General features: G+C 39.0%; 1 protein-coding gene across 7 annotated transcripts in view; it reads right to left on the reverse strand.

The window, feature by feature from the left end:
• elavl4 (ELAV like neuron-specific RNA binding protein 4) overlaps positions 1-16,429 on the reverse strand; it is an 80,308-nt gene that overhangs the window by 29,797 nt on the left and 34,082 nt on the right. For all 7 annotated transcript variants that reach the window (XM_016511650.1, XM_016511649.1, XM_016511647.1 and 4 more), the window contains one exon: positions 12,258-12,498. In XM_016511650.1, the coding sequence (XP_016367136.1) occupies positions 12,258-12,498 (241 nt within the window). The remainder of the gene's footprint in view (positions 1-12,257; positions 12,499-16,429) is intronic.

The raw sequence follows: 16,429 nt of genomic DNA on the forward strand, positions 1-16,429 counted from the left end.
CAAGGAAACACTGTATCTGGTGTTCCAGAAGCGCCTCCTGCTGTCAGAGAGTGAATCTGCATCTCATTTAGAGCTTCTGCTGTTTGTTTCGTACAGGCATGTTGTATAATTTCACAAAGCTAGTCAACATTCTGTTTTTGCTTCTAATTGGGTTATTATTAAATCAAATTATGTATATGAAATGATATAACTAAATGATATGAAATTATATAAAGGATATGTATATGAATTATATAACTAAAATTAAATAACTGTAATTACAGATTTAGGTTAAATAAAGATGTCAGTTTTTATTTTTCTTATTTTTAAGGAAACAAATCAAAGAAAAATAAACATTCTATTGTTCCTAATATTCTGTATGTTGTTAAAAAACAAAATATATTGTGTTCAGCGGAAATTTTTTTTTTCTTTTAACCCAGTCATTTAAAAATAACACATTTTAGAGCTGTAACGACAATACCGTGATATTTTTGCTTAAGGTTATTATACCGTCAAAATCTCATACCGGCCCATGCCTATGAACAACGCAGCAGCGCTGCATCTAGTGGCTTCAACTGGACAGGCTAACAAAAAAATTATAATGCAACGACACTTACATCGTCATCGCATCTCGTGCGCCACTGATAAGGCTGCCTCCTTAACACACACCTACAATTCAGATGCAACGTTTTTGCATTCGAATGTGGATTTTTATTTTAAATTCAACGAATATTTTAAATTCACATTTTTTTTTGACAGCCCTAATATTCACAGTATTATTGTTTTTACTGTGTTTTGATTAAATAAATGCATCCCTGGTGAGCATAAGAGACTTCTTTCAAAAATAGTAGAAACATCTTACCAACCCCAAACTTTTGTACAGTAGTGTATTTACAGGTGCATCTCAATAAATTAGAATGTCGTGGAAAAGTTCATTTATTTCAGTAATTCAACTCAAATTGTGAAACTCGTGTATTAAATAAATTCAATGCACACAGACTTGAAGTGTTTAAGTCTTTGGTTGGTTAGTATTGAGTATATGTACAGTAAATGAACATACTTTCCAGAAGGAATGCTTTCCAACAATTCACTAAAAATGTTTTTTTTTTTATTGGTCTTATGAAGTATTCTAATTTGTTGAGATAGTGAATTGGTGGGTTTTTGTTAAATGTGAGCCAAAATCATCACAATTAAAAGAACCAAAGACTTAAACTACTTCAGTCTGTGTGCATTGAATTTATTTAATACACGAGTTTCACAATTTGAGTTGAATTACTGAAATAAATGAACTTTTCCACGACATTCTAATTTATTGAGATGCACCTGTATGTGGTTGTGAAAATTCTGGACATGTGCTGCGCCAAAAAAAGCGAGTGTGTGTGGGAAATGGAAAGGTTAGTGTAAATGAAGTGTGTTTCCAAAGCGCTGTCATGCAGAACTTCAGCTCTGGATAATGATACATTCAGAGAACACACCGAGAAAAGAAAGACACTGAGAACTCTCTCTGCCTAACCTCTCCATTTGTCTTTCTCTATCTCCACCATCTCAGCTGTGTTCCTCGCTCTACTCCCTTTGTGGCCCAGAGCATTTGGCCCCATGTTGGCATGCCCCGTATTGCCATTTTCATTGTGTGTATATGTGTGTGTGGGTGGATGCATGCGTTTGCATGATTGTGTGTTTCAGCGTACAATAATGGGTTCATAAAACAATCTGTTTTGTAATGCCCCTTTGCCTGATGGCATTTCCATAACGTCGCTAGCAGTTGTTCTTGCCTCCTTTAGAGTTCTTGCCTGAGGATAAGGTGAGGCCGACCAAGGCCACTGCTTCAGTCAAAGGGATTTCTCCCACCAGTATAACACACACACACACCTTCTCCATCACACAGCGGTGCGACAGTGGAGATCTCAGTGGGGGACCAAAACCAGGCTGTTTGCAAAGAAAAAAGCACCAGCGCACACACCTACGTACACTCGGGTTACGCCGATTGTTGTGGAACTGAGTCATATTCTTAATATTTTAAGAAAATTAAAAGACGAACCCCTTAGTGAGTTCATTAATTATTAATTTAAGTGCATAATTTCATTATTAGTCTTTGTAGTCTATGACAATACAAAGAATAAAATCATCCTGCTTTAAAGAAAGGAGGCTGCGAGTTGTTTTGACAATCTCTAAGGGCCTTTTTTTGGCAAGGCAATTATTTAGCTAATTTAATTTCCCTGTGAACAGACACATTAACAGAACCTTAAACTGATCTCTATTAAACATCTCATATCTCATCTGTGCTCTGTAACAAACTGCAGAGGCACAACCTCAAAGAAAACATGCAATATTACAAACATGCAAGCACGCACATAACTCCCTCTATATAAACAACTTACTGCTGCACCTGTTTATGGACATACAGACATGACTTAAACGGGTTGAATTATAAAATGCAACTCTGCAGGGAGAGATTTAGCATGCTGCACTGAAAAGTTACATCTTCAAAATCTTAAAACAGAGACACATTTTTCTATTAGAGAGCATTACTGGTACTCCTTTATAAGAACCTTTGTTTACTCTTTCATGTGAATTTTTATTTGAAATGTTTTGATTTAGACATGTTTTATTCAGAGTGCTTCTATACTCGTGGGTTTGTAACTGAACTGTTCATAATTTATAAATTTATAATGATTTTACACATTGTTTTAACAGTTTTAGACAAGAAATAGACAAGCAAGTATTTACTTAAGTATATATCTTCAGACCAGTTTTTGGTTGTGTTGGTTGATATCTAGTGTAATAGCAACTGAACTGCATAGTTTAGGCCCTGCTGTTAAACTGTAAAATGATATTTTTAAATGTACCATATTCTTCTGTAGTTTACAGCATTGGCTGAGAGAGATTTTCTTTTATATGTAAACAAAATTAACATTATAACTTAAATATGTCCTTTTGAAGGGCTGTATGTTCCCGTATTTAGTCTGCTGTTTTTTAAATGAAAAGACTGGGCATCCATGGCCATTGTTTCGAGGCTTTGCTGTGTTTTTCAGCATTGTGTGCCATGATCATTGTGTTTTCAAGACGGTGTGTCAAGTTAAAAATAGTTCAACTCAAAAACGTGTCTCGAGACCACTTGCATTCTGTTCCATTTTGTCTTTTTTTGAAGCTGTTTTTGAAAACAAAGATGCGTCCTGTGTACTGCCTCTAAGCAGCATCTGGTGGACCCAATTATGTGGGGCTTCCATAAAGCCTGACAACCCATGTGTTCTTGTACTTCCCTAAATCTCACAGACACATAATAAAAATCAATATCACACATATGACACCTATACATGAGTATATACTCTGTACTGTATATTTGGAAATACATATGTGGTATACACACCTACACACAGAATATAAAATTCTGTTCACACAACCAGATCATATACCCACGCAGAGACAGCACATGAATACAAAGCACACACAAACACAATCTCTTCAGCACAGCCAGGGTTACCTACAATGGACAGCAGCGTAGGTACCGGAAAGGGTTACAGTCAGGGCTGCCTCATGAATTCATTATTGAGGGAAGTGAGAATCACAGAGAATGTTTCATGGCAAAGCCAGTGCTCTGCTATCCTGCATCATACCTATTCTGTAAATATTTCATGTCATGTTTTATCTACAGAAGTGTGATTATATTTTGTGCTGTTCTGTCATTAGCTTTTAGAGCCGATTGTGCTGTTGACATGAAATCAGAGAGAATATTCTCATTTCTCTGGTGGAAAGTAAGATGATCGGTATACATAAACTGTATAAAATGTGAATCTGCAACAAAAATGATTGAGCCCATTAGAAATATGCCATAAACATCAAATGGCACAGCAAAAGAGAATTACCTCTATGCTGTTTAATTAGTATAACGGTTACGTTAACTTATATATTTTAATTGTCAATTAAAATTGAAACTGAAATGATGCATTGTGCTTTTAATGAGCTTTTAATGAGTGCAGATCTCCATTTTCTAGCACTTTCTGTTCCCCAGCAGGATAGACTTGCAGTCAAATTTGGAAACACTGGAAAGGCTTTTTCAAAGACAATGCTTAACACCAATTAAAAGGATATTTTTCACAAATAAACAGCTTATGACTCTTAGTGTGTAGGCTCCTGATGGGTTTTTCAATGCGATGGGACACGGCTGAAGCTGGAGCGTAATAGTGATGTGCGAGAGCTTGATTGAAGCTTGTGTGTGGTTGTGTGTGTTCTGTGAGTGTGTGGGTTAACCAAAGAGTATAGGTTTGGCTGGTTAGCACGGCCTAGTTAGCCCCTGCTGGTAAGTGCTGTAACTACAACGTCTGGATCCAAAAAGCATCCTTCTTCTCCTTTGAGAACAATTCAAGTGTATCCATGCATTTTGATGAAATAAAATAGTTTGCAAGCAACATAATACTGTTCAAAAGTTTGGGGTTGTTTATTTATTAAAGAAATCTCTTATGCCCACCAAGGCTGCATGTATTTATTTATTTTCCAGAATTCTTTGAATATGAAGTTCAAAAGAACACATTTATTTGAAATAGAATTTTATGTAACAACGTAAAACTGTCACTTTTCAAAAAAACCTAGAAGAAGGTGTCCATTTTTTTAAGCTTTTAAAAAGCATGAAATGGTCTATTATTTTAATATTTTTTGTCTCTCTGTTCTTTCACTTCACAGTTTAGGATAGTTGCTTGGTGTGCATTCTTGTGGTGCTGACAACCAATCGGCATTATCATTTCCTGCAGATCCAAAGCGATGTGTCCCATGAAGAGCGAAGCTAGCCGATTACAAATCACATACTTCCAGGGGGTCCATCGCCAGACGAGCATCTGCCTTTAAGATGAATGGGAATGCTAACGGATAACAGGTATTTACAGACCTCCTGCTGTATGACTTTATAACTTGGGTGCATGCTTTTGATCCAGAAAATATGATTCATAATATGCACAGCTGTATTTTTGTTCCTGAGAGACGTGTTGTCATGTTTGTGAGCCCAGGGTGTGTGTGCATGAAAAAAGTATCATTAACTGTAGCATCGCTACACTGGAGTCACGAGGTCCCAAAACCGGCGTCCTCTTTTCTCTCGTAATCACCGTCTCAGTGATAGCGAGGATGAGGAAGATGAGGAAGGGCATGCGTGAGCTGCCCCCTGTCTGGGTCTCTTTTAGCTCTTGAGGAACACGCTGAGTTAAATGGGAGGAATGAGATGTTTCTCTCTCTGTTAAATTGAGGCTGTTTGGAGTGAAAGGCTCCATTTGGAGGAGTCGTATTTGAACCATTACGCCTCTTACCACAGCAGCAGGAGTCGGAGTGTGTGAGATGATAAAATGAGTGTGTGTCCAGTGGGTGTCCTTCCTCTCTTTCTCATGCACACACTCATAAATATGCTTTTACTTTATGGTACACATTTACAATAACACACTCGCACACACACGTATTCCTCTGTGCTCAACATCGCAGCCATGCTGTGCCAACAGTTGCTTGAATCAGGTGGGAAAGCTGAAACTAGCATTCGTTTGGGAGAGAACAGCAGCGCAGACACAAGATGACAGTTCAACGAGCATGTGACGCTAACCCACCTTGATATCACAAAGCTCTCTGGCTACAAACAGGAAAATCTGTTTGGTCAGACTTAAATTTAGGCACATTTAGGATGTGGAAGGCAAAAAGAAAGGAAGGACGAAAATCCATTTCAATTTGTCAAAACAAATGTATCACTGCTGCTGCTTGCTTGACATTCTTCTCCTTGTTGCAACAGCATCTTGGGACAGGGACATGTCTCTGCAGTAAAAGACATCTCAAAGACATTTTTGCTCCTTTTTATGTAGTATATAAATACACAGTTGCATCACTGAGGTCATGACGGCTTGTGTAATACCGGAAGATGGCAAGTACGACCGACTTTATGGCTTCTTTTTAATTAGCTTAGTGATCTTCCATCCAAAGAGACTAAAGCTGACTGAAGTGTAATTAGATAATGTAAGGTGCAATGAGATAATCTCTATTCTTAATGCTGTTTATCGTTGCATCTAATAGCCTTAATTCGACCCATTTGTACATAAAACACTTAAGGGATGCCAAAGTGCTCTCTCCCAGACAAAAGCATCATTCTGATTGGATTTGCATTAGAGATTCATATTTCACTAAGAGGTTGTGTAAAACCATTAGCTTACTTCACCTTGCGCAAACTTAAGGCCTTTTTCCTTGTGTACCTACTTGCTGTGTATTTCACTGTGTGTTTTACAATATTGTACGTCTACTTACAGATATGGAAAATGATATAGAAGCCGCATCAGAGTGAAAAATTATAGAGGTAATTGACAGATGTTTCAAATAAGATATTAAGTTCCATTATGGGAAACTAAAGCTCATTCTGAAATTTGTGTGTTCTGTTTTCTGGAGAAGCGAAGAACTTTCTACAGAGTTCTGCAGACACCGATGCCGTGAGGTCCGACACACTGGTAATGTCAGCCGATTTGATCATCGACCAAATGTCTATACCAGCTCACTCCCTAGTCCCCTTAAAAATAAAGGTGATTCACGATGCCATAGTAGAACATTTTTGTCTAAATGGTTCCATAAAGAACCTTTAATATCTGAAGAACCTTTCTGTTTCACAAAAGGTTCTTTGTGGCGAAAGAATGTTCTTCCGATTATAAAAAGGTAAGAAAGAGACGGTTCTTTAAAGAACCTTTGACGGAATGGTTCTTTGTGGAACCAAAAATGGTTCTTCAATGGCATCGCTGTGAAGAACCTTTTAAGCACCTTTATTTTTAAGAGTGTACCCTATACTGTAAAACTGTGCGTCTGTATTTTGCTGTGCCAGGCAGGCGACAGCTGGAAGACACAGGAATCTCCCGCCCCCGTTCCCCCACTCTGCTGTGCCGGAGCCTGCGGCGTGTTGGCATGTAGCCTGCAGTGTGTGGGCTGTCTGGGAGGAGTGTGCATGTGGAAACGAAAGGAGCCCCTGTAAATCTGGGACACCCCAACGAAGCGACGTCAGACCCCGCATATTAGATGACAACACTGGCAGCCACCCCAGGGAACGGTGAGATCCCACGCTCTCTTGGAACTGCTGGAGCTGCATGGAGCCAGTGGCTAATGCCAAGCTAACCGCAAGGTAATGTTTGTGACTAACCTCAGCAGCACTTCGTGGGCTAGTAAAATTGCTAGGGAAAACATGAACAATAAAGTTTGCAGTACAACTTAGAAAGAGCATTAATAGAAATCTTGGCTGGATTTCAGAGAATTTGTTGCCATTTAAGCTACATTCTGGATCATATGGATAAATGCTGACTCATTCAGTTTAAGCAAAGCTCTAAATATTTTGTGGTAGTTTTTTTAACCTTTCAGCCATTTATATAAATAGGTATTGAGAGGACAGGAAATGGTGAAGGAAATGGGGGGGGAGTTGGTGAAATGATGCGAACCAGATTTGAACTGGTTCTCCTATTTAATTCCTGAAACTTCAATTCAGTTTCTCAATTTGAATTAAGGTAGCAAACAGGATGCAGAATTTCCATTTGAATTTGAAAGTAAAATAGTAGAATGGAAATGTACACAATTGTGTTTAACTAAAAAAGACAATTCTAAAAAGCCTTTAAAGTTCAAGATGCCACCTAGGTAATATTTCATCATATTTAATATATTAACTTTTGTGGAGCAGGGTGGAAGGCCACTTAATTTCCCAGAATGCATTGCCTGTTTTGAATTTCTTTGAATTGCAATTCAGCAATTTCCTCTTCCTGTCATTCCAATTCAAAGTCATACTCAAAAACGCTAAAAGGAAGCCAAATCTTGAATTCTGAATTTTGCCCAACCTAGTGTTGGTGCACAAGAGCTAACCACAAGGCCACGGCTCAAACACACGTACAGGATTGCTTAAAGGATGTCAGCAGCAATTGGAGAGAAAAAAAGATAAAAGAGAAAAAATAAAGTCCGCTTTCCCCATGCACATTTTTTATAACCCAATAGAGGGTAAATAGCCTTCTTAGGAGGAAAAAAACTAAACAGAAGGTGATTGGTTTATTCCTGTGCTCATGTTTGTCAGTGGCTTTGGGATGGTGACAGAAAGTTCATTGTCAAACAATGTAAATGAGGTCTGAATGTTTTACCCTGAATGACAACCTATCATTTACTTTGTTTACTCCAGGCTGAATGCGGAACACATCACGACACTGAATTATGTGAGGAAGTGTGTGTTCCCTGCAATCACTACGGTTGTTAATCCCTGCTATTCTATCAGACTTCTCCCCAAAATACCCTGTACAATTTTGCCATTTAGATGGCGTGTTGCATGTGTTGGGATGTTTTAATTCGGCCTTATGCTGTTTTTAACAGGAAATGACAAAACATGGAAAGCCATTGATGTTTTATTTCTACAGCATCAGATAAACACGGCGAATGTTTGACATGGAGGTTTTTCACACGTTCACAGCAGTCTAACACTTACCGAGGTGTTTCAAACCTCAACGTGCTTTTGCAAACATCAAGCACAATGAATTTTTCATGCCACTACATCTGCTTTTCCCTGCAGTTTTTCATCAGCATGATGGTGTGAGTTCCAGCACATCTGCGAAGGAATGGTAAGATGTCTTTCTGGCTTTAAGTCACATGCCGTCATTAATTTGCTAGCAGGCGGAGCAAGCTGTTCTCCGGTCAGTATAGTGACAGAAGTCATATACGGCTCCGTATCGATGTCGGCTCAGCTTGACGCTAAGGTTAGCACGTGCTACGCTTGGCAGCAAACAGCGGACACCGCGTTCGGGTCAGCAGCGTGACAAATGGTTGGGTGCTCGGCGTGCGAGTGGGTTGTGTAACTGAACAAGCAGTCGCACAAAGCAGCTTTGATGTAAGCTACATAAGTGTTAAACACAGAGCGAACTGATAGCAGCACCGCCGCCTGTGCCAATCCATTAAATACCAACAATGGCATCTGCGGATTGGGGAAAATAAGGAAGCAAAATGGCAGGAGACAAAGCAGGCTGGGTGCGATAGCATGTGCCGCTTGCTTTTCTGCTACACAGGGAGAGGCCTAAACAGCAGGGGGCTGGTACGAGGGGGGTTGGCGCTGTTTCTCAGAAGCCATTTTTAATCGTGCGGTAATTATTTACTGCTTGAAGAATATGAACAGAAGATTATCTGTAGTCGCTCTTTTTCCCCCTTCTCCTCATCAGATGGAAAATCACAGACGCAATCAATTCACGGCCCTGCCTGAGTGTGTCTTTTTTTCTGGCGTATCATTATAAACACAATTGTGTTCATTTTCACGCAGAAAAGGATCCGCCGAGCCTGAGAACCTGACAAGTATCCAATTCTTTTCCCCCTTCGAACCGCCGCTCAATCAGTCTTTTCCATTTTGATTTGTGCTGATAGCCAGAAGTGTTAACACTTTCTTAATGTATTCCATTAAAAGTTTTCATTCAATATGATTCCTGGCTCACAAGAAAATCACCATTGCTCCCTATGGGCTCTGTTTATCCTCACTATTAGCAGCGAACGAGGTGTTGCTGAGGTAGCAACACTGGGCTGGGGATGTGTGCATTTTAGAGTAGGGGATTTTCAGCTTGATTCAAACCTTTAAAAACAAAGGCTTTCCGCTAAGTTAGCAGCATCGCCATCTGCTTTATTCGGCATCTCGACACAATCCTTGCGGTAATGACTTCTGAAATGCTTTCCCCACTGAGAGGAATGTGATAAAGCCGTTTCTGCTGACAGTTTACATAATCGCTGATAAATATTGGCCCATAATAAATTATTATAAATTATTCTTAGAATTACTTGTGCAACGAATAAACAAAAATACAGGGATGTGTTTTTTTTTGTGTTTTGTCAATAAATGAAACAAATGTGTATTCTTCAACTATGGGGACTTATGTGTCAGAGGAATGACATTATTTCTATTAAAACGTAAGGTTATTTTCAGTTTTTTGTTATATAAAGATCATATTTGATTTTTTTGGGGGGGAAACCCTACTATGCCTTCATTATTTATTTTTGCTATTTTTCCAAATACCCTTTTATGTACAGATTTTGTTATTTTACCCTTGCTCAGACCCAGACTTTCAATCATAAACTATGAAAGTCCACCATAAAATTTATTTTTATTTGTATTTCTCTTTTGAATAGACTATTTTTATTTATTATTATTTAGATACCAATCAAGCACATATACCATGAAATATTTAACAATGTGTATTTAGGACATGTCAAATGTTAGCTATAAAATTAGCTTCAGCAAAACAAAGGTGCTGACTAATTTAATTCCAAAAGGTTTAAAATATCATTTCAATCGTAGAATGAATGATTGTTTGAGATGTGGTGGAAATGACACATTGATGCATGTATTTCAACTTTTGGACATTGTTAGCAGACTAGTTTGTATAGTGAGTTTTACATTTTAAAAGGCCACAGGGCCTTAGAGTGCCCATAGTTGACGAAACATCCATATGTGTATGACTACATTGAATAAAAGATTGAACCTCAGGTCTCCGGTGCATTGCACGTACAGCTAGAGGTCAGAAAGAAGGTGATGAGAGAGCATGTGTGTATGTAAAAGTGCAAGGAGAGGAAAGAGAAGGACGGATAAACAATCTGGGGTGGCACTTTGGCAAGCGACAGTAACCCAGGTTTGACAGGGCAAGAGAACAGTAGCCGTGGCAAACGGTACATCACTGCATTGCGTCTCATCAAAGCTGACGGGAGTGGGGGAAGGAAAAAAAGGGAAAAGAAGAAGCCTGTCTATTATGTGCAAAGGCCCAAAGCTTCTCACCTTGTCGAAGGAGCCGTCTCTCTCTAGCTTTTCAACTGCCATGTAAAAGGCTCTCTTGTACGTCAAAATTCTTTGAAAAGCTGAGAAGTGACTTCTCGTCGACGTCCATACCCTATAGATTAAAGCCAAGCAGAGAGCTCAGGAAGGTTGCGCTGGTCAAATATTATGACATGGAGGTTCAGATACAATCTCTGATGCCCCGCAATCTATTTTGAACCCCAGACAGCAACTAATGACAGCAGCAGACAGAACTCGCAGCCTAGCTCGCTCTGCTTTTACAATGATCAAGAAGCGATTTGTTAGCTTAAAATTCTGAACTGGGAAATTGCACCCCAGGGATCCCAGAGCAAAGAGTGCAGTACAGGGAAGAGTCGTATTTGTGATGCACTATGTGTTCCTGAGCCAGAACAAGGACAGAGCGGTAAGACAGTGAGTGATCCTGGTTAACGTTATATTTTCATAACCGGCAATTTAATCAAACATGTTCCATTTAGTGTATGCGAGGATATCCCAAGACTTCAGTGAATTTCCCACATGTAAAGACTGAAAAAAGAAGCATGTGTCAACTCTCATGACGACGATTCTAATGACGATTCTCTTGCCCGACCATCTGACTGCCTGGCAATGAAATCCTGCAAAACCTGTGGTCAGGAGCCAAGAGTTTCTCTCTCTCTATTTCTCTCTCTCCCCTTTTGTCTAAAAAACAGTGGCTTTAGGTCTGGCCCTGTTTTACTGAGATTATCCAGAGCGAAGTGTCACTAAGTAGGATATAAAATGGAGGCCATTATCTGGCATTATTTCTGAGCAGCCTCCCCATCCATCTGCTTACCACCCACATAGTCACTACGGTGGGATTAGAACTCTGATTAGCAGGGGAGTGCTGCTTAAACACCTCTATGTCCTCTTTCTCTCTCCTCCTTTTCTCTGGGCACTGTAAACAAAACAATAGCCCCAAAATGAATTGCCCTGAAACTGCAGTCTGACCTGCTACAACTGCATCAAACAGACCTTTTAATTTGATTTGTCCTATTTGTCCCATTTCTTTATGTGAAGATACATGGTTGGTGATTATGGACAGACCTTCAAAATGCTGAATTTTCTAAAATGACTAATAAATTTAATTTTTATCATGATTTTTGTTAAATTATTATAATTTATTTGTGACATTTTGTATTTTTTAACATACAGTATTAATATATACACACACAAATCATGAATGAATATATAATGCATTAATAATTGTTTATGTGTGTGTTTGTATATATATATATATATGATCTATTCACTCTTTTCTCAACAGCTATTATTTAAATATGCAATTAATTCTTGCAATTCACATTTTTAATCAATTGACAGCTGGGTTAAAAGTTAATGACTCTTCCTTCCAAAGTTTTTCTTTTTAACCTATAATACCCAAGACATTGTGTCTCTTCTGTCTTCACTAGACACAGTTCATTATGCAAATCAAATGCAGTTTTCTTTTTCTTTTTTCTGCCCTTATTAGTACCTGTGATTTTGTCTCGAACCAGCTTGCAGGACTCAATCTCGCCAATGCTGCCGAAGAGGCTGCGGAACTCTTCCTGGGTCATGTTCTGGGGCAAGTAGTTGACAATGAGGTTTGTCTTGCTGTCGTCATTAGAGCCGCCAGTCTGCATGGGCGAGGGGCAGCTGCGGCTGTTGCTGGAGGGCCCGTTGGCCGTGGCGGAGTTCGGCCCATTCGTCACCTGAGGCTCCATGTTGCTGATTATCTGCAGACAAAAGAAGGGTTAAAGAATGTGGCATCTGAAAAATAAGCAGTTCAGTAAACAGCATATTTTAGTATTGACATATCTGATTTCCTATATATTGAGTACTTAATCATTTAAATAAAATTTGTGGAAGTTACTGACATGTCAGATAAAGGGGTTTGGAATAATCTGGTGTATGTAACTGCAACTGCAACATTTAGCTGCGAAACCTCACAGACTGACTCTAAATAATACAATGCATGACACACTTACTGAAAAACTGTTTATGCATCTCTAGACTTTCAGTAGCTTTCTTCCACCCTCCCTCCCCCTCACTCCATCACTGATATTTTTGAGTTTGGCTGTGCGTTTTGATGGTTGGCTCAACTTGACAGGGTAACAATGTGAGCCCTTCAGCGTGGAGCGACTGTCATGGCTAACAGCGTTTGCCACTGGTTTAGCCGTGTGCTTTTAAGAGCAGGTGTTTGAAGAGAAGCTTGCTGGCCCTGGGGAAGTAGGAACAGAGGAGGCCCCAGTCCATGCTGCTTTTCAGCCTCAAACTTTTTATTTCAAGATTGTTCCACACCGCAGCTAAATGTATTCATTCATTTGCATAAAGGATGTTTATGTGTGAGCTCATGTGTGTTTAATTTTGTCACCCGACTCTATTTGAGGGGGCTGGGTGACATCTAGAATCGTGTCATATTCTGACTGTCACGAAGGTGGAAGATATGTGCGTGAGGGAGCGTGTGTGAGAGAGTGCAGATTAGGGGGCAAATCTTCATGGTTGTGAAAGCAACGCGCCATGAGATCTTCTCAGGGGAAGAAAAAGTAACTATGTCGATCAGTGGTGCATGTTGAAAACAAAATTTCATTTTACACCTTTTATAACACTAGCCTGACCTTTTCCAACTGTCTGGATAGCCATGGTGAAGCCTAAAACGGTGTCCTAACCAGACATGATGTGACAGCAACACTACATTTTGTTTTTTTCATATTGGGTAGCACCGCCGCCATGCTGAAATATTATTGGACCAAGATTTTGCTTCTCATGCATAATAAACATGGAGCAAGAGTGACTGAAAGAGGAGGAATTTAAGTAAATATTCATCTGATTGGCTATGGATTTTTTTTTGCGTTAGGCAGGTTTTTTCGCAGTCAGTGTGGACAGAAAAATTGCAAGTTGCTCTAATATTGTCACGTTGAGTCTGGTTAGGACATGGTGTAACGACAGTACCATTGTGTGCTGTTTGTTTTACAGCGTCAGTCTTTTAGGAACATTCAACGAGGTCTTTCACTGTCAGACAAAATCTCAGACCAAAAAGAGGATAGAAGAAGGAAAAAAACTCTAAAAATAAACAAATAAGAATTAAAACGGCAAGCATGACCTGATTATAGCTTGTTCTAAGCGGATTCTGTAAGTCAACCATGTTTAATATTCATTTTCTCTTCCTCTCTGACTGGATGTAGCGTAATTCAGATCAAGATCTGCGCTGAGAGGGTGAAGGAAAAGCGCTAATGTTTCCTGCTGATAGATTCAAGAGTGGAAAATAATAGAGATGAGGAGGAGAAAAAAATGGATCTAAGCTGAAATTCAGCAGCACTTATTTTTAGCTCTTCAAAAAAATACTCTGTATCTGCACTCTGAAGTTCCTTTATCAAAGTGGGCATATTTAGAAAGGTTAACAATTTTTCCCCATCTGACACCACGCTAGTGTTTGCACTTGGAGTATTTTTGAGAATAAAGCTAAAAACAAAGCTATTCGGTTGTGTATGGTACGAAGCCATCAAAAATAACTGCAGCATTTCTCTGCTCCCCTAAATGTCTAATCTATTTACTTCCTTAATGCATATATATATATATATATATATATATATATATGTGTGTGTGTGTGTGTGTGTGTGTGTTTATTTAAGTTACACTCTGATTCTGTAAAATGGTTACAAAAAGGGCAGATGCAGTTGCATTCTCCCTTTTTCTGGATCAATTGCTGTGCCTCCATTTTTAGTCTTTGTATACGTTCACATTTTTTCGATGTGACAAATAGAAAAAAAGCTGCCGGCAGCCCATAGGAGGCTCATCTGCAAAGCTCTCAGGATATGCATGTAAATGGATCCTGTTCCACACTTCTCTGCAGCAAAGAGGGATGGAGTGACACAAAGGGACAAAATAGCCAACGCCACAGCAGGTCTTGATTGATGTGTGTGTGTATGTTTATTTCTTGGTGTTTTTGTGTGCATGAAAAAGGGGAGACTTATTAAGTCTGTTTGCAGCTCCTGCTGTGCACTGTTCTTTCAGGGGGGAAAAAAAGAAATGCTCAAACCTCATGGGATGAGAGCTTTGAATATTCCAGAAAAGGAACAGATAAAAGTGGACACCTTTCATTCTGATTCCAGGGACCTGTTGTGTCTCGATGGCCAATTAAAGACCTGTCTTTCCTTTGTAATCCCTTCACTAGCTCTTATATGCTGTCTTATTATTTTCCTGTAGATGAAATCCCCTCGTTGTCATATTGAGAAGGGTAATTGTTCCTTTACACACTCACTATTGCTGGACATTTGCCCTAGCTGCTGACAGGGGTCAGTGTAGTGACTTTTCTTTATTTTCCCTCCTTTCCCTTAACTACTGTTCCTGAGTAGTTAAAGATTAGAAACTCTTTGCTTCATGTTGCCTAGAAATCTGTCAATAATTTAATCATGTGCTGATATATGTGTGTGTGTGTGTGTGTGTGTGTGTTTATTTAAGTTACACTCTGATTCTGTAAAATGGTTACAAAAAGGGCAGATGCAGTTGCATTCTCCCTTTTTCTGGATCAATTGCTGTGCCTCCATTTTTAGTCTTTGTATACGTTCACATTTTTTCGATGTGACAAATAGAAAAAAAGCTGCCGGCAGCCCATAGGAGGCTCATCTGCAAAGCTCTCAGGATATGCATGTAAATGGATCCTGTTCCACACTTCTCTGCAGCAAAGAGGGATGGAGTGACACAAAGGGACAAAATAGCCAACGCCACAGCAGGTCTTGATTGATGTGTGTGTGTATGTTTATTTCTTGGTGTTTTTGTGTGCATGAAAAAGGGGAGACTTATTAAGTCTGTTTGCAGCTCCTGCTGTGCACTGTTGTTTCAGGAAAAAAGAAAAGAAATGCTCAAACCTCATGGGATGAGAGCTTTGAATATTCCAGAGAAGGAACAGATAAAAGTGGACACCTTTCATTCTGATTCCAGGGACCTGTTGTGTCTCGATGGCCAATTAAAGACCTGTCTTTCCTTTGTAATCCCTTCACTAGCTCTTATATGCTGTCTTATTATTTTCCTGTAGATGAAATCCCCTCGTTGTCATATTGAGAAGGGTAATTGTTCCTTTACACACTCACTATTGCTGGACATTTGCCCTAGCTGCTGACAGGGGTCAGTGTAGTGACTTTTCTTTATTTTCCCTCCTTTCCCTTAACTACTGTTCCTGAGTAGTTAAAGATTAGAAACTCTTTGCTTCATGTTGCCTAGAAATCTGTCAATAATTTAATCATGTGCTGATATACAACACTGGGAATTTTTACTGTTTGTGATTTGTTTCAGGTTTTATCATTGTGCAAGTAGGTGGTGAGAATTGACTGTCTTTATGAGTGATTCGTGAGTCATTCGGTCAACTGATTCATTTAAAAATGCTGAGTCATTTAGGAACAAAACATCGAACTGGATATGTTTGTCATTATATCATTCCCCCAAGCGATTAGTTCAAAAAAACTTTTCTGTTAAAGAACTTTATTAAAATATTATTAGAATGTTACATATATTAAATTAGGCTATTATATATTTGTAATACATATTTTTTCAAACATTTTTTAACAACTTAATTCATTAAGTGTTATATTTTCATTAGAATACTTGAACCCTGTTATATTGTGTATTTTATCTCAGGTTGTATGCTTTATTGACCAATCAACATCTACA

Source organism: Sinocyclocheilus rhinocerous, unplaced genomic scaffold, assembly GCF_001515625.1.
Source record: "Sinocyclocheilus rhinocerous isolate Xijiao unplaced genomic scaffold, SAMN03320098_v1.1 scaffold1166, whole genome shotgun sequence".
Lineage (NCBI taxonomy): Eukaryota > Metazoa > Chordata > Actinopteri > Cypriniformes > Cyprinidae > Sinocyclocheilus > Sinocyclocheilus rhinocerous.